The 22,082-nt window shown below is 43.1% G+C and overlaps 4 protein-coding genes across 7 annotated transcripts in view; 3 read left to right on the forward strand and 1 right to left on the reverse strand.

Annotated features, from left to right (window-relative positions):
• The window catches only part of LOC125957034 (uncharacterized), a 92,146-nt gene that overhangs the window by 31,352 nt on the left and 38,712 nt on the right, over positions 1-22,082 (reverse strand). For both annotated transcript variants that reach the window (XM_049689392.1, XM_049689391.1), the window contains exons 4-6: positions 8,940-9,894; positions 7,572-7,687; positions 700-782 (exon numbers count right to left, since the gene is read on the reverse strand). In XM_049689392.1, coding sequence (XP_049545349.1) covers positions 700-782; positions 7,572-7,687; positions 8,940-9,894 — 1,154 coding nt within the window. The remainder of the gene's footprint in view (positions 1-699; positions 783-7,571; positions 7,688-8,939; positions 9,895-22,082) is intronic.
• Positions 11,637-14,644, forward strand: LOC125957057 (17-beta-hydroxysteroid dehydrogenase 13-like). 3 transcript variants are annotated; one of them, XM_049689461.1, is made up of 5 exons: positions 11,637-12,280; positions 13,852-13,924; positions 14,004-14,187; positions 14,265-14,393; positions 14,474-14,644. In XM_049689461.1, exons 1-5 carry the CDS (start codon positions 11,720-11,722, stop codon positions 14,607-14,609), a joined length of 1,083 nt encoding a protein of 360 aa, XP_049545418.1. In that variant the 5' UTR covers positions 11,637-11,719; the 3' UTR covers positions 14,610-14,644. The 3 variants fall into 3 exon arrangements, with proteins under 3 accessions (XP_049545418.1, XP_049545419.1, XP_049545420.1); XM_049689462.1 differs by lacking the exons at positions 13,852-13,924; positions 14,004-14,187; positions 14,265-14,393; positions 14,474-14,644 and adding exons at positions 12,850-12,922; positions 13,018-13,201; positions 13,304-13,429; positions 13,496-13,845; XM_049689463.1 differs by lacking the exon at positions 14,474-14,644 and having other exon boundaries at positions 14,004-14,173; positions 14,265-14,368.
• Positions 15,139-17,264, forward strand: LOC125957060 (17-beta-hydroxysteroid dehydrogenase 13-like). The gene is made up of 6 exons (XM_049689465.1): positions 15,139-15,608; positions 16,012-16,188; positions 16,430-16,502; positions 16,594-16,777; positions 16,859-16,984; positions 17,059-17,264. The coding sequence occupies exons 1-6, from the start codon at positions 15,222-15,224 to the stop codon at positions 17,162-17,164; spliced, it is 1,053 nt and encodes a 350-aa protein (XP_049545422.1). The 5' UTR covers positions 15,139-15,221; the 3' UTR covers positions 17,165-17,264.
• LOC125957068 (uncharacterized) overlaps positions 17,763-22,082 on the forward strand; it is a 5,430-nt gene continuing 1,110 nt past the window's right edge. Inside the window, exons 1-2 of the mRNA XM_049689476.1 lie at positions 17,763-18,409; positions 18,503-18,695. Of these exons, the coding sequence (XP_049545433.1) occupies positions 18,187-18,409; positions 18,503-18,695 (416 nt within the window). The 5' untranslated portion in view covers positions 17,763-18,186. The remainder of the gene's footprint in view (positions 18,410-18,502; positions 18,696-22,082) is intronic.

Raw genomic sequence — 22,082 nt, forward strand, 5'->3', positions numbered from 1 at the left:
AATGAAGCAGCAAAGCATCCAAACCATTGAAGTTTAGATTGAGGAGCTGGTTTTTTGAATTTTCAGTTTTGCAAAACACGCGGAACACAGTTTAGCCAACCCTTTTTTCCTCGGTTTGACACCATTTTGCACCATCCTGAATTGCTGTTGGCCGGTGTTTGAGCGGTCGTGTGCATGGTAAATTTGTTTACAGCGGGTTAGATAACTTTTGCTGTTCTGGATGGATACGTTCGGAACGTCAGAACGTAGACAACGTTCACGCCACTATGCGTTTGTATCGGACTGCATATTGACAGAGAATTGACACTGATAGGATGGAGGAGCAGGCGAATCAGTTGCTTCGCACAAAAAGCACAGCACTTTATCCCGGGGCCGGAACAACAACGACCATACAAATTGATCCTGAGTGTTACTCGTGAATTCGACGTGCAAACAACCGCACTGTAACGTATTGTTGTAAAGCCAGAAAAAATAAATTGCTTGCAGTGAACTATACTACGTTGAAATGTAGAACCAATGGAAATTGTGTCGAGGAAAAGTGGAAATACTTTGAGAATGAAATTAAGAAACAATTATTTTAAATTGAAACGAGCATTTTCAGTTGTGTATCGATTCGTTGGTCAAAAGCATCAAAGGTTTGGTTAAATGTAAAAGTGATATAGGTTAAATTGAATATTGAATGTTTTGTTATAATATTACCTGCACATGTTTGTATGCACCGCGTAGAGCAGGGAACGCGAGCCAGGATCGTTTGCTAAACCGCGGGGTGTTCACCTTCAATTCTGCAATAAAGAAAAGCATTATTTATATTATTTATTCACGACAGCAAAACATCCAACCAATACTATTAAAATCACGATGCCACGATGCCTGTAATGGCTTCTTAGAAGTAGCAATCAATGGATGCAAAATCTCTATGAAGACAATTGATCGGCAGCAACCCAACCAAGGGTACAATATTGGGCACTGGACTAGGCAGATGTTGAGTCATTGCATCTTAAGCCGTTTTATTGGATTTTCCGGTTTTCCGGAACATGAAAGGATGTACTGCGAAGTGATGCTCAAAGCCCGCTGTCAGCGAAAATGTTGGTTCACTTCCCTGCGCAGCAAAACTTTTCCCCACTACACACAGCAGTCAGCAGTATTTGGTAAAATAGTTTTGTCCGACTTTCCGTATTGCCGGTAGCCCCGGTGATCGTACCGGTTGCAATCAGTGTACGTTCGCAACCATCATCATAAGGTTTACCGTCGTCGGCGGTGCCACGGTGGCTGGAATGGCGCTTCGGTTGGTGTTTAGAAAATTTCCCCCTACGGATTGAAAAGTTTCCAAAATTTATGCCACTGCGGGTGAGGGATTTCAATTTCCTGCCGCAGAGCGCCGAATTATGTTCCGGTTCGTATTTTCCGTTCGGTCGCTGTTTGTCGTTACGCTTTCTTTGGCCTAAGGGAACCTTCATCTGCGTTGGTGGTGGTTAAAAGATGAGACAGTGTTAAGCAAACACGGAAACAGTGTGCCAAACCGAGCTCAGGAAATCGGGGATTTGGAATAATCAGCTGAGAAAGTGATAAAGCCCACATCACACATTAACACTTGGAACGGGTTGCGTTCATATCAACACGTGTCTGCTGCTCCTTTTTTGCACTTGCAAGGACGGATAGTCGGCTCGTTTCAAGTGTTTGTTTCTAATTTCTTCATTGAATGTACGTTTGGCATAAACAATAAACCGAAGAGTATATTGGATAAATATTTGTATGTTGTGTGTATGTGTTAAATTTTAAAAACATTTACAACACGTTTCTAGATGGTTCAAGTTCTTGTTATTGCTTAAATAAAAAAGCTTCAAATACTGGCTTCTTTCCAAATTGATCTCAAGATTTCACACTACTCCCTACTCTTTAGGAACTAAAGAATGATTAAGAACTAATTAATAATTTCGCAATAAACTCCCGCGATCCTTTTTTAGAAAATTTCCTAATCAGCAATAGATATGTTATCATTTCATTAAAATTATCATTTCGCCATAAACAGTCGACAGAATTACAGCAAAAATGTTTGAATTTGATTTTGAAAACCAAAAAGCAAACCGACTACTTCTGTACTAACCGGTGCAGTATTTTCCTTTTCGAGCGAACCCTATGCTGTGCCATGGAATATTCGCGACATTTTACCATTTCAATGTCATTTCAAACATTCAACAAACATTCGCCCTGGTCCATTCAACCGTACGTGTAGACATGCATCGAAAGACATCGTACGATGTCTGTGTATATCTCAGTTTAAAATTCACAACGTTTCGTCTACCGAGATAACCATCATCGTATCAGCATGCCCTTTGTCTAACCTAAATGTCCTTTCGCAAGTTGGCGCGACTTTTGAAGAACTACTACTCGTATGTCACTAGGATAGGAACGCTAATGGAGGCTCCGCTGTAATGTGAAACGTAACAGGGATGGATGAGTTGTCAGAGTTCGTGCTGCAGGTTGTACTTTTTGCTTTTTCATTTTTCTATTTTCAGAAACAGGCGATATAGTGTTGCTGACACCCAGGCAGCGAACACCCAGGTCACGTTACATAACCGAAACACACTAGCTTAGGTTCTCAATACACAGCAAAAGGCATGCTATAGTGTGAGGCATTTGTCTGGTTTGGATGGATAGGTGACGTTTTGTGCGGTGAACCTTGCAACCGTAGCTTCGTTTGTGTCTCGTTAGTGTCGTTCTACGTTTAGCTTGGTTCAGTTTGACATGGTTCGATGGATTCAGCAAAAAAAAAATGAAATGTTAACAGTCATCTGCACCGGTTTAAGACGGTGCTGTCTGCTCATAGTGTAACATTTTCAGTACTCAAGCTAATGTGCTAAACGATGTTAAAAATGGTAAAAATATTTTATGATATTTCATGTACGCGCATATCATGTTCCATGATATTCGCATATCATGTTCCATGATATTCGCATAACGCGCTACATTGACTCTATTGACATATACTCCACAAAAGTAGAAAATGATTATTCTGTCTTTCATTAAAAAAGCGCATAATCGTTGACGATGTTATCAATACTTATCAATGAAACACGGAGGACAATAAATGTACTAAACAATATCGTACTTAACAATATAACCGAAGATTGAATGAACATTTTCCGCTCCAAGCCGAATTGTGGCGCCAGCTCAGTTCAAAACAGTTTCATTTGTCCTTTTTTAAACCGATTCCAGGCTGCACCTTTGATGGGATCGTAGCTTTTCATTCATCCGATCAATCCATAATGGTTAGCATTGTTCTCTGCGCTTTGGCGTAAGTTTCTATCAAGCAAAGGAATCTTTCACGTTATTACCTTTTTGGTTGGATATTCCGACCACGTTACACGATACCGAGATGTTTTTCTGCCAGCAAGCAACAAGAAACTCGTAACTGTTATTTATACCGAAACCGAAGCCATTTTACTACAGCGTCGCAGCGGATGAACAGTGCCGAAAAATCATCCGCTCGAAATGAAGGCTTTGAAAGCAAATTTACTTTCGAATAGACCTTCATTGACGGGAAGTTGATTTTTCGATCCCAGGAGAGAAAGAAAATGGACAGATGAAGTGTAAAAATAACTTTGCTCGCCATGTTTCTCTGCCACTGGCACAAAGGCAACAAAAAAAAAGTTTAAGTTTTGTTCCGCCTCAGTCCGATGGACTACGAACTTTGGAGGAAATTCCTAGACGGCTTTTGGCTTGCTAGAGTCCATCCGAGTGAGTCAAAGAATTCATTTAATTTAACGTTCTCGCATAGGGAAGGATTCTTCTGGTATTGTTCGCGGCTAAATGGAATGTGTGAAACGCTTTATGGAACGAAATCGTTCACCTTTTCAATCTGTTTTCATTAACTAGTAACGGTTGGTTGCCTTTATCGTCAAATCCAGGTTGCGCGTTAACAGTATTTGATTGATTTTGGAACTTTTTGCCATTTCTTCAAAGCCGCCGTCATTCACATATGGACTTAAAATGCTTTATTGACTAAAACTGACTGATTTGCTATTAATTAATTCCTTCTTATATAAATTTAACTCAAAGGATTGCTTAAGTGTTTGCTAAGAAAACAAACGTACATTTAAATTGTGTAGCCCAACAAAGTTATATCATGTTACAGCCTCATGGTATATGAAACCAAATATGTAAAACCATTACTGAAGCCCTGCGGCAAACGCAAAGCGCCATTCAATTCAGCTGATCTTACTCTAGAGCACATTTTCGTGAGATGCAATTGAAGCCTGTATAAACACAAATTTCTTCACCTGCAATCAATGTGCGTGAAGCAAACGAATGAGCTTCAAGAAGCAAAAGTTTCGTTGCGCGCGAGAGATAAAGAAAAAGACAGAACCGGAACTGCTGGTGATGATAGAAAGATCGGGGTACAAAGCAAACGCAAAGCGAAACTTTTCAGAGCAATTTTCCATCGTCATTACGCAGTAAACTTCGGTGTTTGCGACGTTCGGGAAAATGATTCCCAAAACCCTCGGCACTTCTGCGCACCGCACGATGGCTCTGTCAGCGCATGTTGGGAATGAAGTTTCACTCCTCAAAAGCACTCAAAAACGGTCCAATGTAACTATTTCCACGCAAGTGTGGCAAGGGAGAATTGACCCGGTGGTTCAATTTCCGAGCTGGGGGTAATGAAGAAGCAGCTGGCAAGAAGTTTCACTCGAGTGGCCTTACTGGTGACGATGCCGACGATCGACAACTCCACGAAATGAAACTGAAATCGGAGGAGTTTTTATTGCCAGCAGGCAACTTTTAATTTCAATCGAAAGAAACTTTTTTTCCGTTTCTGTGAACTCCGCTTGGATGATCTTGTCTGCGCTATTCCGTTTGTGCATAGAACCGGATCCACCTGCCGAGAGTGGTGCGCTCTAGAATTACACTGCAACTGATTACAACAAGATGTCCTTCATATTCATGCTGCCTGACTACAGCAGCTGCGTTAGTATACTTCAGCCTTACAGGCTAAGTAATGGGTTTTTGATTTCAAGCCTTATGACCTCAGATGTTCAGCATTATCGGTGGTCCCTAGACATTCACTTCAGAGCTGCTACTTTTAACGACACAATCGAAAGATTACTGGCAAGAGCAATCAATAGCATTAACGGTTGCAATACATTCATCGATACTAGCTTTAAAAGAAAGGTAACGGCCGAGACAAAACTCCTTTGCACACACAATTTTGCGCCAGAGAACAGTCAAAAAGCACAAGCAAGCTTGATAAAACCCAACATAAGCCAACACTCCGGTTTTCGGGGGGATAATTCACAACTCCATTAGCCATTCCGCTTTAGAAAATGTTACAACGGTTTTCATTAGAGATCGGTCAAATGTCAGCTTTCGAATGGATGCTGGAGTTTCTCATCGACATCGACACTCAAGCATACCACAGACCAGCGATCCGGATATCAAGTTCATTCAAACAAAGCGAAATTGACATTCCCATCCGTTACGGAATTCGGAATTCAATGAAAGAATATCATTGTTTCTTGTTATGCCGTGGTTTAGCAATGCACTGATAATCCTCTTTGAATCCTCAAAGCAAATTCGTGCGAGTGTTACGTTATGCGAGAGCTATTCATTTGTGGAATTCAATTGTACTGTCCGTAATGATAGAAACACAAACGAAATCAAATTTGATAAAAGATGTTCTAATAGTAATAGTAATTATTGGTAATACAATCAAATACTTGATGCGAAAATATATTTAATGTACAGTGACCGGCATAAGTAAAAGCCCACCCCTTGATTTTCGTAGATTTTCGACTGTAAATCCTATATTTTCTACCGTAAACGGCAAGTGTTGTGTTTTTCTTGAAGGTTTAACATTCCTCTTTCAGTTTCACTAGCTTTCATCTCGATTGGATTGATAACAAATTTTTGATAAATGTTTGAATGAGAGATGGTCGATCACAGATGTGACAAAAGTAAAAGCCCACTTTACAATAAATATTATTGTGACTCTACTAAACACCTCTGGTTACTATATCTTTGTTAGGCCTTTAGTTTACATCTGTTTTAAAGTTTTAGGTCCCCCCCTCCCCTCCCCCCTTATTGGTTGCAGTAATTTAATCCATCAATCGTAGTAGTTCCAGTAGTAAGTTGATTGCGCACGGGTTTTCGCTAAAGAAATGGGTGTATGGGAGGAATAAAAATCGTTGCATGCCTGAAATCTTCTTATGCAGCATTGATTCAATCATGTGTCTCAACAGATATTAGCAGAAAAAATATTATTAGTAGGGGATGCCTTTATGCCATCATGACTAATCAGCAATGTTAATCAGATTAGTAAATGAGATATAAAACCAGACGTTCCGGGAAGACGAATGATCGAACAAATGATGAAAACCATTCCGGAGATTAGGGAATTGTTAGAATCAACTATCTGTTCCATCATGAAAACCCTGTCGCTGTGTATTTTGGAGCAAACTATGCCACATTAGAATAGCTCTACATGAGTACAAGAGTGCGTATGCTAAAAGTCTTCCGTTTAAAAGTGCTGAAAGTGTTCCGTTCCGCCAAAAATATGGTTAAACGTTTGAATTTCACCCGGAAATGTGTAACCAAGTTTAAAGAAGGCTAGAGCAATGTTCTATAGTCTGACGAATCATAAATGGAAACATTTAATATAAACTATCACGAAAGAGATTGGCGGAAAATAAACCATGGTTTGCAAGAACGTAATGTACCGGTCATAATCAAGCACGGAGGTGGTAGTATGAAGTTGCGGGGTGGATTTTCCATGGCTCTTGTGGACAATTTAAAGAAAATGATGGTATTTTGGCGGGCGAAAATTATGTTGACACCCTTAATAACTATTTGATGGACTCAGTACGAATAAGCCCATTTAAAAGCACTTTTGTTATGCAACAGGGCAGTGATCCTAAACATACTGCTAAAATAACTAATATTTTTTAATGTTCCCGTGTCACTCCCCTTCTCAAATGGCCTTCTCAAAACCAAGATTTTTAACGGATCAAGAATTTGTGGGAATTTTTAGATAAAAATTTCATTAAGATTTATGTTATTATCAAAACAATTATTTTTTTGGAAGTTATTCAACAAGTTTGAACCTCAATACACTTGAAATCGTGTAGACGTCATGCCAAAACACCTGTAACTTAAAATCTGAGCTAAGGATGGACCATATTAATTGTTAAGGAAATTTCATTGTAGGTGGGCTTTTACTTTTGTCACATCTGTGATCGACCATCTCTCATTTAAACATTTATCAAAAATTTGTTATCAATCCAATCGAGATGAAAGCTAGTGAAACTGAAAGGGGAATGTTAAATCTTCAAGAAAACCACAACACTTGCCGGATACGATAGAAAATGTAGGATTTATAGTCAAAACTCTACAAAAATCAAGGGGTGGGCTTTTACTTATGCCGGTCACTGTAATATTGTAACTATGTTGAAGAAATGGAAATATTGGTTGATTTACAATAATTTATGCATCGAAAAAGCAATCATCCTCATAGACATTCTATATTCGAATGTACTAGTTTGTATAAATGTACAACACATCGCCACATCTCGACTTACCTTCTTCGCATCGGATACCGCTTTTCGCGAACGGACATACACAACGTGCTATCGACGAACCTTCGACTGGGCCACTGCATAATCCTTCTGGACCACAATCGAGAGTACATTGTTCTCTGAGGAAGAAAGAAAGGAATTTCAGATTAATTTCAACCAACGGTTGATATAGTTTCAAGGCCGTTACAGTGGCTTCTTGAACCATTAGCTTGAACCACACTAATGAGTTGAAACTATACCGCCGAAATCCAACACAGAGCTGTTTGACGTCAACTGTTGAATTTTATGATTATCTATGCTAGACTGTTTGACCAAATCAGTGAACCAAATCAACTGTCGACTGTTTAATCGAGCATCAAATGATCGTCTGCCGTTTTGCCGGTACATAAGTCAAGGCCATAAAACGTGCCGATTGATGGTATAAAAATTAAATAAAAAAGAGCAGTTGAAAAGGTTAAAAAAGCAGAGACAAATGTATAATTTACAAAAAAAAGGATTATTGAAATGTGTGGCCTAATTAAAACCTTAATTAGAAATATGAAGGTAAAGTCATGGGTAACTGTTTACTTATCAAGATTTACAAGAATTAATCCATTTATCGACATTTTGAACTGACGGTACAGTACAGTTTATGTCACACAAAGTCTTTTTAAACAATGACAAAAACACTTCCTCGACCACTTACAAAACAGTCTTATTAGCAAAAACCCGGTGTAACCAGGATGTGATATGCAAGGACAGCTACTATCCCCATTCTCTTCGTCAAGGATTATCAGAATAAGAATTCTGCGCCAGTCAATGGCATCCAACGTAAAGGGTACAACCGAAAGTAGTTAGCCTTCTAGAATTCTGCAATGATCGAATGTGGATGCTACCAATTCTAGCTATACATCGTCTGCGAAATCGTTGGCCACATCTTAAATACCCATCTCGTACAGCAAATTTCATGGCAACCCACAAGCAGAAGGTTCATGCCGATCGCGGTTTTGCCGTCGATTGTTCGTACAATTCACAAATGTGTAGCTGGTAGCGAACCTTTTCTTGTCAGCTTTAACCTCCGAAGCGTCAAGAAGTTGCGCCAGACTCCATTCAGAACTTGACTTTCAGTTGGCATTCTGTAAAGTCGTATATTTGTACCTTATACATAAGAAATATAACAAAAAATTTAACCAACGGTTTCTGCTAAGTACTGGCGATTATTTTTGTGGCACTGCAGTAAAACGTATTTCATTTTATTATTTATTCGCATGGATTAAACATTGCAAAGGATGTAAATGGAAAGATATTCACTTAATAGTGTTTACATGAAATGACTAAAGATACTCCCTATTCATGAATTATCCAACTATAGCAAACTCTCGAGAAACTTACCTTATCGAATCAGATGAAACTGATTGTGTTTGATTTTCCTGGCTTTTGTCGTGCAGAATAAACTCGGTAGCAGCCGGTACCAGACGAGAGTTTCGTTCCGTTTGCTTGTCGTCTAATAGTTCCTGCGGGATCGGCTGCCGTGTGTCCAGAAATCCGCTTACCTCATCTTCCACAGAGGCCGCCATCGAAAGCGGTAGCGCCCGTATTTCAAATGCGTCCTCCGTCGCGTGCGATGCACCAGCAACGTCACTCCCTTGTTGTTCAGTAGCCGGCAAATGTAATGATATGCCACTGATTTCCATATCATTCGTTGATGGCATATTGGTTCTACCATCAACACGGTCTACCAGCCCGTCATTAGCCGCAACCTTACGGACGCTGGTGGCGATGGTCATGGATGTGTTGGATTTTCGTCGGTCACTGCCGGCCAGTTTCGTTCGCTTCTGTTGCTGTTGCTGCAACACTTGATGATCGTATCGGCTACTACCAGATACTGCCCTGCTCACTGATGGATCGTCATTTTGGACGGATTTTTCACTGCGGGTCGTCTTGCCTGTGTTGCTATGTTGCTTCGTATGCCACTGGTCCGCACCGCGGCTTCGAGCGTCATACGCATTCGACGATGGATTCAACCTCTCGGTTTTCCAATTATGATTAGCTTTGCTTCGCGCCATCGTCTCAGTGCCAACGATGCTGTTTGGGTTGCCGCTCGCTGGCCAACGTCCTTTTCCTGGTGCCTTCCGGTTGGACACATTGACGATATCGTCGCCATCCTCCGTGTCGCCAGTTTCGTCCTTCGCTTCCATTTCGCCTTCACCTTCATTCTCGTCGGACGGCTTCATCGATATGTGCAGATCGGATATGTCGAGTTTGGCGCTGAATGACGCACCTCGCTGATAGAGAACGTCCTCCTCCGCATTAGAGGAATTGTCGTCGCTGGAGGTAGAGTTGATTTCTAGTGAGAAAAGATAAAAACAAAACATCATTAGATAATAGAGCAACATCGGAAAAAGAAAATTAGCACAAATTTTCAATGTACACCGTTGGTATTTCATATCAACAAGGTTCGTTGCGCGTTTTGTGCTGTAGTTGTTTTCTTTGTCGATCGATCAATACATTACCTAGTCATTGGTTATACCAAGAAACCCAACATTTTCGCTGTTTAATCTGTCAAAGTAAAAGGCAGCGATATCTTCAGAATCATTGTAATGTCATGTGGAGAGTAAAACATTAATCATAAGTGATTCTACGGCGCAGGAGGTTGTCAAGTATGATGAGCAATCTGTTTCTGCTAAACATACAGTTCGTCCGTCCTTATAAATGACTCAATGATAAATACATTTTGAACTGTCTGATTGTCTGATTTTCTTGTTGTTTGCCTCCCGGTCCAAATTCTATGGTTCTCAACTATGAGTAACTATGAATTCAGAAAACCTAAAACAATATGCTTCAATTTAACCACCTTTCCCACAAACTGTTGACACTGAACTGAAGAAAACAATGTTCAGTTTTGAATTGCTTTAAATAGCTTTCCGAACTTTCAGAATTCTTCCAAATGGTACGAACTACGCAAAAGTGCGTTTGGAAGGCAAATCATTTATAGTACTGACGTAATGCAAGCTTGTTCTTATTAATATATGCTTAAATTTACTTTGAATTAAGAAACAAAACGACCCACAAGTGAATTTCTCACCTCATTGCCAGATTAACAGCATCGGAATCTAGACTTGCGTAATGGCTTAATCGTCTCAATCGTACCAACGATAATTGGACCCTTGCTTTGGACGCTGGTGCCTAATGACCGAGCCCTCCAAAGGCGACGAAACGTTCAAGCGCATATGCAAACGCTTTTGCATATGTTTATCAATTTTCAGCTGCATGTGAGCTGCGTATGATATGCACGGAATGATGAGAAAATGATCATGCAAATGCTTTCAACTAAGTCTCTAAGCTCGATTAGTGTCCGTTTGTAGAAGCTGCTTACACCTTCAAATAGACAATGAAAAATCATTTTCTTGTTATACGAGTTTTTCCCAATCATTTCGAAATTTTTAAAGTTAATATTCTTCAAAATACCGGGTGCCAAGCGGCGATGTTTCATTTCAGCGCCACATTTCAAGAGCAATCCGTTTTTTTGATAGATTGGGTACCTGCACCTGATTTAAGAACAAGTATGTTTTCCGACAAAAATGACACTTGGCTTTTATACGCGAGTGTTATAAACTTTTGAGTTGAGCTATTCCGAAATAAATTTGGTTTTTATCAACGGCAAATCATGATTTTTTTTTCTATCTAGAAGCTAAGAAACAAACGAAGTCGTCCAAAAAAGTGACGCAGGAAATTGCATTAATATAATACAAAGTGCAATTCCGACTTTTAGCAAGAGTCGGTGGTTCGGAACCGGTTCTGCGGTCGCTACATAAAAACCCCCTAAAAGGAATGGTTCGAGTTGAGAAGAATTAAATTCAAGGTTGAATAACGTATGCAACCTGGAATATAGTATACAACGTCAACGAACTGGTATAGCAAGGAAGAGGAAGTATTTCCGCTCATAAGCACTATAACGTACTACATTTATCAGCTGTCTCTGGCAGCAGAATGGATGAGAGCGGAACGGCGCTGAAACGTACGTCATGCCGATGAGCGGGGCACGCGCTTGCGAGCTTGATCACCGAGCATCCTCACAGTTCAGTTTGCGCACGCTCGGTGTGAAGATCTATAAATTGAGCGCACTGCAGCGACGCTTGAGTTTCATTCGGACTTGTTAACAAAGTGCAACTATGGGTGAAGAGGTGGCATACTTTACAAATACCGAAACAGGGTACGTGCCAGCCAAGCTGGGTCAGCGCAGTTCTCAAGTAAAACCACTGCGGATAATACAATTCGTAGTACAGGAGGTTATACCGGATGTGCTTAAGTTCATCGTCTGTTTGATCCCATTGATCGTGAATGGCCTAATAGGGTTGATCCTACCGTTCAAAAAGAAATCCATCGTGGGTCAAACGGCGCTGGTAACCGGTGGAGGAAACGGGCTTGGCCGAGCACTGTGCTTGCGTCTTGCGAAGGAAGGTTGCAATGTAGCCGTGGTGGATATCGATATGGTCGGTGCCCAGCGAACGGTGGCCGACGTGCGCAAACTCGGTGTCAAATCAGAAGCGTTCTTGGCCGACATCGCCAACTACGAGGAAGTCGAGAAACTCAGACTGGCCGTTGAAGCCGCGCTGGGTCCGGTCGATATTCTTGTCAACAATGCTGGCCTGTTGGCGATCTTGTCGATCACCGAAGGTAAACCGTCGGATCTGGAGCGGATCTTAAACGTGAACCTACTCTCTCACTTTTGGGTAAGTCTTTTCCTCCTCATCTGGACTGTTTTGTAAATTGTTTTTGTAAATATCGGTCTTTCGTTATCGTTGGATTTTTGTGTTATGTTAGACAATGGTTGTTGTGTTATGTTAACCAAAGGTGCAATTAAGTGCGTACCAGACCAAGTGTGTTGTCCGGCATCAAAAGCACATCTTTACAGCGGAATGGTAAATGTGATTCTAAATTTAAGGTTTAAGAATACGGAACATGGCTACAATATATGCACACACACACCCGTCGGTCACGCGTTAATGTGAAATTATTATGATAACCGTTATATGTACACACTGTTTGCACATTACGAGGCAATATCATCACGTTTGGCACAATATTCCGTTGCATTTAGCATAAGCTGCATCCTGTGGCTCACCAAAGTATCTGAGGGACTGTTTACAATATAGCAACAAACCATTTGTACGTATATAACATGGTGAGCAAAATCTGCACTAAAATCTTGTAAAAACAACTTGCATGAAATGGATGTACCATACTCGTGGGTTTGAAAAGTTTAGAGATCAATTAGAGCCCGTTTTTGTTTACCACATAGACGATTCGTGCGTTCAAGCCAGGCATGGTAAATAGACGGCGTGGTCATATCGTGGGAATTGCCTCCATCGCTGGTAAGTGAACAAGAACACACAACGGTTGGTAAGATCGTTGTGCTCGAAAAGTACAAAAAATGAGCCACAACCGAGCCCCGTTTGAATCGTTTTAGCGCATTTTCCCGTGGGACGGTTTATTCCTTACACCGTCACTAAATATGGCGTTCGAGCACTGATGGAATCCCTGAACAGTGAGCTACGCATGGATGGGTTGCACGAGGAACTGCACACGACATGTGTCTACCCAGCATTGATCGCTACGCGGCAGCAATTCATGGACTTGCTCGATAAGTTGAAGTGCGTTATTGGCGGCCCACCTTGATACCTACACCTTGATAGCGCTGCTGAACTGTTCTCATTTATGATTCCTAACACCACTTCCGAATATGTATTTTCCAGCTTTTTGCATCGATTCTACGTCTTCACGCCAGAACAGGTAGCAAATGAAGTCGTGAAGGGCATTCGCGTTAACAAGCGCGAGGTGTTTGTTCCAAGCATTCTGGCAAATCTTTGCAAGCAGTTTGAGTGAGTGCGCCTTATATTGCCTTTGAGAGTTGCTTCAAATCAATCTGTACCATCGAATAATTGCAGGAATCTTCCATCGGGTCTAAGGCAACTGGTTTTGTGTACTATGCTGCGCGGAAAATTGCCCTCGCTCAATCCGAAGCAATCATGAAGAAGAGATGAGCTCAGCTGAGACGCCGCCTGGTCGGAGATCGCAACGAGTAGCAATTATTTCTTAGCGAATTAGCGAAATTTCAATATTGAATGTTGACCCACAGTTTGGAAATAAAAACAACATCGGGAGTCGTACGCGTCTATTGGCACAATAATTGGCATTCGATTACGTCAAGTGTTAAGGCTACATCATTCTTATCATTATGTTGCATCGAAAAAGCTGCGGTGTGTTGGCTAACAGAGATTGAAAATGATTTTCTTCTTCACAGACCATTCGTGTCTTCATCGAGGGAATGAAGCAACGTCGAAATGGTTATATTCTGGGCGTCAGTTCCATCTTAGGTGAGCCACCCGAGACAAACCGTGCCAGTGCCAGTGCCAGTGCCGTTACTGAATTGCTAATTGTACGATATTTATGCAGGCTACATCCCACTGGCGCGATGCATCCCCTATGTAGCAACGAAATTTGGACTTCGCGGCATGATGCAAGCCTTGCAAACGGAGCTGCAGATCGACGGCTATGATGGTGATATTCAGGCTACTACCCTCTTCCCTACGTTTATTGCGACGCGCAAGGAGCTAATGGATTTGGTGAGCGATGTGGGGTAATTACGAGTAGTACATCGCAGGCAGAATTCAATATAACGCACCGTACTAACTCGAGAACCATTTGTACTTAAAGGCTTAACGATAAATTTGATTTCCTCACACCCGAGGAGGTAGCAAAGGAAGCAATTGACGGCATGTTACGCGGAAAGACGACTGTTTTCGTTGCATCATTTTTCGTTCGAATATTTATGTTTTTAATAGAGTACGTACTTTTTGCACTGTGCAAGACTGTCATACCGCAAGATGGGCTGTCTCTCTAATTAACTATTCCCTTTTTTGTAGCCTGCTGCCAACCGCATTTACAATTCTCGTAATAAAGACGGCGACCGGAAAACTCCCTTCATTGGCAAACAGAGCAAAAAAGGATGCACAAGTCCAACGCGAAACAAATAATTATGAAACGGCGATCAGAACGTAACTTATTAAAACTTAAAAATTCCTTGGAATAAACATAAATCATTCAAAGAAAAATTGATTAATGAGAAGTAATTTATTTAAAAACATTGTTTACACCTAAGCCACATTCGTTGGACGTAGATGAACATCGCACATACGACACAACACCACCCATCAACGTGTGACAAATGAGCTAGTAGTCCTACTGACGATTCTACCTACGCGATATATTGAAGCTTTCCATTTGCACCAAGTGTGTAACAAAACAATTAACAGAGCCCTTTTGTGTTGCTGCTGACGGATTTGCCTTAATCAGCGAAAGCCACTACTGTTAGTCCCTAGTTTTCCGCCTCGGCCTCGGCATGCATAGGTTTTCAATTACCTTTTTTTAAACCTACAACGGACACTACCGAACAGCAACTCGCTTTCGTAACTTATCTACACAAGTTTGTATCGCACGAGTAACGACGAAACAAAACACCACACTCCACAAACAGCTCCACGGTCCACGATGCGGTGCGTTCGCCATTCAGTATCATTTTAGTATCGGGATAGTGCGGATCGAGTACGCACTTAAAGTCACAACGGCAGGTACGACGGTACAAGTAGTGCAGAAATAAAGTACATCGGCATAATGCAAAGTTTAGATAGAATCGGTCAGGCACCGTACGTGAAGGCGGTAACCAGCCGTAAGGGTCAGACGCACGACAGACCAAGTGCATCACACTGGAACACGGTGAAGCTGATCGGCAATATTCTACTGGATATTTCAACCTTCTTCGTTCTGTTGATACCGATTCTGGCCGATGCCATTGGTCGATTGTTTCGAAAAGCGGAGAAAAAAAGCATTGTAGGCCAAACGGCACTAGTGACCGGTGGTGCGAATGGGCTTGGAAGAGACCTTTGCCTGCAGCTAGCTAGCGCCGGCTGTCATGTAGCGGTCGTGGATTTAGATGAATCCAACGGTAAGCAGACGACCGCCGACATTCGACGGCTGGGAGTGAAAGCACACTTCTTCAAGGTAAATGGAACCATTGTCGTACAAAATCGTGCGTTCCGCGCGATGCAGCAGAAGTGCAATGAACGAAGCAGCACTGGCTGCACGTGTGCTTGTCTGCTTGTGAGTGTGTGTGTGTGTGTGTGTGTGACAGTGTTTGTCTAGACCCCTGCACATCGCGGGGAGGCAGCTCTTAAACACGCAACCACGTGGCGCAACGCTGGCTCGTTATCTAACATTGCCCTTTAATTGAATGCATTAGCCAGCACAAGCAATGGTGCATAACCGGCGTAAATTATAACTAGTTTTCTTGCCTCTTGGCAGATACAATTGCACCAACGGGCATATGAGCCCAGCGCGGGCACGACGAACACGGATGTTAAGAGAAGAGATTGTTAAAATCGTTTGCTATAAACACTCTCCGCAGGCCGATGTATCTTCCTACGAAGCCGTGGTGGCCCTTAGGACCGCGGTCTCCCAGAAGCTTGGACCGGTGGACATTTTGATTAATAACGCAGGCGTCCTACCTCTTATGTCACTTCGAGAGGGCACTCCGAACGATCTGAGAAAAGTGATCGAAATAAATCTTCTATCACATTTGTGGGTAAGTCATCGAACTAGATCGTGTTAATCACCAATAATGGTACCAGCACACACATGTTTGTGAGATCCTTAACTGATCGCACGAAAACACGTTCAGGGCACGCGATTGCATGTCATGTAAATATGGTGTTTTCACCGATTGGAAACCGATTGGATATCATTGTGAGATCCTACATCCCAGTACAATTGCTCATCATGCCCTTAGGATCGCTAATAATCAAAATACACGCTCGATCTTTCAGATGCTTCGAACCTTTTTGAACGACATGATCGAGCGAAAACGTGGTCATATTGTTGCCATCGCTTCGATTACTTGTAAGTAGTGTTTGTAGCAACACGGTAACGGAACGCGGTAAACGCAGTTAACATACATTTCAACTAAATGGATCTCTCCACTTGCCCTTAGCGTACCTGCCAGCCGAACGAATTATTGCTTATGTCGCCTCAAAGTACGGTGTGCGAGGTTTGATGGGTTCGTTTGCTAGCGAGCTACATGCCGAAGGGTTAGACGACGTCATCAAGACCACCACGGTATACCCCTGCTTCATTAAAACGCGCCACGAGCTGATGGAAGCGTTATCCCAGATGAGGTAACCGGCACCAAACCAATCGGAAATAAGACAACGATTGTTAATGAGAGGATTCTAACATTCGCAAACATTCCTTTTCAGAATTAAACACCGAGTACCGATCATGGAATCTCACACCGTGGCACGTGCAATCGTTGGAGCCATTTTGTACAACAAAAGCATCGTTTTCTTGCCAAAAGTGATCGGACCTTTCGCATGGATCTATGAGTATGTACCATTGATAAGCTCGGCGCCCGGTAAAATGTTAATGTTATTTCGTTTACTTGGTTTCATTTTTGCAGAAATCTTCCATCTCCTGTGGCACATCTAGCAAAAAGATGCTTCCTAAGAACGTCGATACCAAACGTAATGGTCGATACCAAACGCGACGAGCCCGCGTTTCGATAACGCTCAGCAGTTGCACAGGTGTGGTTGGGGTGATCCTTATCCAGTGTGGTAAACTTAAACATGCACTCGGTTTACGGTGTTGTATTCTTATTCGTAAAACATAATAGTTAAGTTCAATAAAAACTTTTTTTTTAAAATTGCTTCAATTTGAATGTCAACGACCGTTTCGAGTAACGTTTAATTTTGAAAAAAACCAATTTCCTTCCGTCTCATCAATCACGAGCACGATCATGAGCTCACCGCGATGTGCGCTCCCACCGCGTTTCTCATAGTTCACTCAAAAAACTCGCGCGATCGGGTGAATTTTAAAAGTGAAAACACAACAAAAAGCCCGCGCGCACTCGGGGCTACAATAGAGCTCTACTACAGTAGAGGACTACTACTACCTGGGGGCCTCTCGCGACGACCACGCTTTCAAGGTAAACAATCGTTTTGCAAGAGAGAGAGAGACCTCGTTTTCCAAGAGAGCAGCAGCAACACAGAGAGACGTGTTTTACGCTGCTGCCCCGGCCCGGCCCGTCCAGGTGTGCTGCTCCGACGGTAGATAGTGCGTATACCCGCGAATGGCGGGGAGATCGTTGCCTACCGCGTACGATCACGAACGCGTCAGTACTCTACCTGCGGTGCCCACGAACGATCGTGATCGTGATCACTTACGCTTTGTGGCTCCTACCTCCTGTACCGTATCCACACAGCCAAGCATGCTGCTGCTGGTAGTAGCAGCTTCAACGGACACGGGCAACATCATCTGAGCAGCGCTTTAACACCTCCACCGGATACCAGCCGCAGCCAGCAGTTAGTGTGCACTAGCTCAACGTGAAAATACAGTGAAAACGGGTGTGTTTATGATCAGTGAAGAACACCAGATTACGTCTAAAATCATTGAAAAAGGTGCCCTTTCGTGTGACGAGAAAAGTGTCGAGGAGAAATCGGATTGTTTGTTTTATATTTTGTCAACCAACCCCTAGTGGCCAACCAACAGTGGATAGTAGTGGTCCGACCGTGAGTGTGAGACCGAAATCATGGAAGTAGCGTGGCGTTTCCGAATCATATTCGTGATGGCTTTTGTGGTCATTATTTTCGGCGATCTGCTCGGGTATGGTGGGGCGCGCAAGGAACCGAAAGACAAATCCCTGCTCACCGGCATCACCGGGGAGGTCGAGACAAATTCGGCGGAAATGATAACCTCTGCGGGCAAAGATACACCGAGTACACGGCCAAGGCCGACGACATCCCACACCAACGGTCAGTGTCTGGTCTGGTTGGAGACTCTTTGATGACTGATAATGATTGACTGTGACCTTTGCACTCCTCCTTCTCCTCTTCCTCCTCTTGCAGCTATCGGTAGTGTGGAGAGTGACTTCGATGAGGAGGACACGACGGGTTTGTCAACGGCCGAGCTGGCAGCACGCAAGGAGAAGCTCAAGAACTCGCTTCGGGAGGCCTGCCTTCCGAAATTGCTGTGCGAGATGGCCGCCAAACCGAACTACTCCCTGAACGTACGTGAACGGGATCTTCTCTCGCTGATGAGGTAAGCTGACGTGCGATGCGTGTCACGATGCGTGTGCCACCGTCCGGTGACTGTTTGCATCTAGTCTGTACGATGCAACCACCATGGGGTTGGGGTTTTGGGTCAACGAAATGGAAACCTGTTTCTAGTGGTGCAGACCTAGCCTGGTAGCTTACCGGCGCTTCACCGTCGTACGTTCGTAGAAGTGAAAGGAATCGGTTGTGGTGTTGCGCTAGTCGCGTTCCCAACACCATGTACGTACGTGTACGGCCTGGTGTAACAGTTCAATGGCTTCTCGCCGTCGTCGTCGTCGCCGTCGCCGTCGTCGAACTCATTATTCTGCTTTACATATCAAGGCAAGAGCGAAGTGCGCGGCAATGCAATCGCAACACCTCTCGCAATGCACCACCACCATAGATTATTGTTTAGGCGCCTCGAATGTTCCAAAGGAGGATCTGTGTTCTGTTCCAACCCCCTCAAAAAAACCCCCAAAAAACACGAAGAAAATGCGCGATCAGCATTCATTTCTGGAAAGGTCTTTCCTGCACCAACAATGGATGCCAATTCATATTCGAACGAAGAAGACTCCCGAGGAGTCCGGATGAGGTGTACGCCCAACTTCGTCTTCTAGAAGCCTTCGCGCACACACGTGCTCAATCAACAACGTGCTGCTGCTGCTGCTGCTGCCCCGCATTGGAGGAGTTGGGGACCTGATCCATTCGAGCATGACTCTGCGCGATAGTCAACTCTTGGATCTCGGAAAAGCAAAAAAAAACAAAAGTTTCAATAAGCGCTCGCCACGCCACAATGAAATCGACGACGATCTGAACGACGCGGAACCCAGAAACTGTTAAAGCACAAGAAGGGCCCCCGGGAGAGCGAAACGGTCACGGCGTAATCGATCTGAGTTGGTAGACTGGTGGTGGTGGTGGACTGTGCCATTGCCCACGGCAATATTGTGATGCGATGCCGCCGCCTGCCGCCATATAGCGTCGACCTCATCTCGCGATGGACGCACTCGGACACCATTACGTCACTACCGTGCGCTCGGTTGTTCCGTCGTCCAGCCAGTGGGGAGCGCATGAGGTAACTCTGAAAAGTAGGTTTCTGCATGTTGCGCCGCTCAGCGTGGACACAATAGTGGTAATGCCAACAATCGTAATGGAAGTCACGATAAAATTGGGTGACCACCACCGTCAGTCGGTCGGTCATTTGTTGGTGCTTTTTTTTGCGACCTTGACGTACGCCGCGGCCAGAAAGTGAAACGAAGTTGCAGTTTTCCTCTTTGGACCGGGGTTGGGCCTCACCCAGCCCTGGTCACACCTGATCTCTCTTCGGTGGTAGGCTATTCAGATCGTTCCGCGGGCCTACAGTTCGAGTTCGCTGTGTTTATTAAATATCAGAACCGATATCGAGGTCAACCAGCCAGCCAGCCACATACACCAGTTGTTGTCGGTGCTGGTGTTAGTGATGTTGTGGTGCGTAAGTCGACCACCGGAGGCGCGCTGGGCGGCGGGATTTGCTATAGGCATTGCGACGTAGCCCGTATGCGCCACCCAGACTGCGTCGTTTTTGGAGTAATTGGGTGGTTTGTAAGCGCAGCATGAAACACATTTCGTGTCCGATCGCTTTTGTTGGCCGAACGCGCCCGACATGCAAATGGCGTTGTTTGAAGCTCACAATTAGCCCCACCACGCAGGCGAGTCTGGTCGTCGTTTCAGACGCTAGTAATGGCGTTACATTGCAGACGAATAGGCAATAGTCGGCGACGACGTCGAGCCGTTTGTTACTAATCTGTTGTTTACCTTGTGTTACCTGGCCGTTTTTTTTTTCTGGTTATGAAATTCCACCGGTTAGCTAAGGAAATACGATTGATGTAACCGGAAGCACGCATTAACGCATTATTTATGGCGACTGACGATCGCAATGCACCTGGAAATGGAAACGATGGTGTTTGTTGTTGGTGGTGAACGTACTCATTCATCCTTGCCAAGTGGCATGCGCTTCCATTTCACCTGACCAATAAATACAAGTGCTATTGTGCAACGGTAGAAAATGAAAAAAAGATGACGATTTTAGTCTCCAAATAGGGGGCCGATCGCGGCGAGTGAGCTATCGACTCCCACCTCTGACCATAGTTGCATATTTGCACGTTTGTGTTTTGCTTTTAGTTGTGTTGTGTAGTGGCCAACGATCGATCGATCGTTTCACCTTGTTCTACTCTCCGGGCCACGGGCCAGACCAACAGGCGGACCGAAGCTTGTTCACCTTCACAACCGGCACCACCGGGCGTAGAGGTAGAGAGTAAATTTTATCAACCAAAATGTCACGATCGGTTGTACGTGTGTATGGGGTGTGGGGTGTGTTTGCTCGTTGACGTAAAAAGACAAGGCAGGAATTAGAGATATCCATGTTTAGAGGATGTGGAAGTAACACGATTAATTTGAGCATCAGGAATGACGTGCCTTTTATATCTGTTGGATGTTGGATGAGTTTGAGCATAGTTTATGAGTCAGTTCAGGGTCGCGCTCAACGCGGAAACCGAGGCAAAGCATCTTATCACTATCTGTCCTTCGATATAACTGTGGAGCGAAGGGAAAGATTCTCTTGTAAAATGTATGTGTGTTGGAATATGTAAAAGGTGTAAGCGGTTATTCCAACATTAAGGGGGAGCCCTTTGGTTATTTCGATTTTTAGATGGATTTTTAGTGAAGAAACCACTCAACTATGTGTTTTCAAAATAATATCATATTAAACTACAACTTTTCAACAATATTTAGTTCTACTTCGGGGAAGATTTATAAAAAACTACGTTCATGGCATTCAAATCCAGAAAGGCAAGTTTGCAAAAAAATACTTTTTGCGGTACTCATTGTAGCCAAGTGCTGGGTCATCAGAAATGTACAAATCAATATTCTTTTGATAGATTATAAGATTATCCAGGTAGCCCCGTTGAGTTTTTGGTAAATTTGATATTTATAGGTATTTGGCAGATTTTTTTAAGTTGAAAAAGTGATGATTTTTTTCGATGTTACCTCAAAAAACGAGCTTTACATATCAAAACAAATACTTTAAAAAGTATCAACAATTTGTATAAAAACTCGACGGGGCTACCTGGCAAATAGTGCACAGATTATGTGTTCAAAATTTCAAATCGATTGGACTAGTAATTTTTATGGGCACCGACTTTGAAAACGTAGGTTTTGGAAAACGTGATTCAATGTTGCGAGATGCATTGAGTCTTGTATGAAAGGCGAATTTTCACAAATCAATATCTTTATCAGTTTTGCTTCGATTGATTCCAACATTTCCCACAATACTCTTGAAAAGATAAGCACTCATAAAAAATTGTAAAAAGTAAATGCGAAGAAATAAAATAAAAAATACAAAAGCCCCCTTAAAATGTAA

This window comes from Anopheles darlingi, chromosome 3 (assembly GCF_943734745.1).
Source record: "Anopheles darlingi chromosome 3, idAnoDarlMG_H_01, whole genome shotgun sequence".
In the NCBI taxonomy this organism is placed as follows: Eukaryota; Metazoa; Arthropoda; class Insecta; order Diptera; family Culicidae; genus Anopheles; species Anopheles darlingi.

What these genes read in the sequence shown, in the direction of transcription:
- LOC125957060 (XM_049689465.1), top strand. Translation starts at nt 15,222, where the DNA reads ATGCAAAGTTTAGATAGAATCGGTCAGGCACCGTACGTGAAGGCGGTA. An exon ending in TGAAAGCACACTTCTTCAAG is followed by an intron (nt 15,609 to 16,011) that starts GTAAATGGAACC and finishes CACTCTCCGCAG; the next exon opens with GCCGATGTATCTTCCTACGA. An exon ending in ATCTTCTATCACATTTGTGG is followed by an intron (nt 16,189 to 16,429) that starts GTAAGTCATCGA and finishes TCGATCTTTCAG; the next exon opens with ATGCTTCGAACCTTTTTGAA.
- LOC125957057 (XM_049689461.1), top strand. Translation starts at nt 11,720, where the DNA reads ATGGGTGAAGAGGTGGCATACTTTACAAATACCGAAACAGGGTACGTG. An exon ending in GGGCGTCAGTTCCATCTTAG is followed by an intron (nt 13,925 to 14,003) that starts GTGAGCCACCCG and finishes ATATTTATGCAG; the next exon opens with GCTACATCCCACTGGCGCGA. An exon ending in ATATTTATGTTTTTAATAGA is followed by an intron (nt 14,394 to 14,473) that starts GTACGTACTTTT and finishes CCTTTTTTGTAG; the next exon opens with CCTGCTGCCAACCGCATTTA.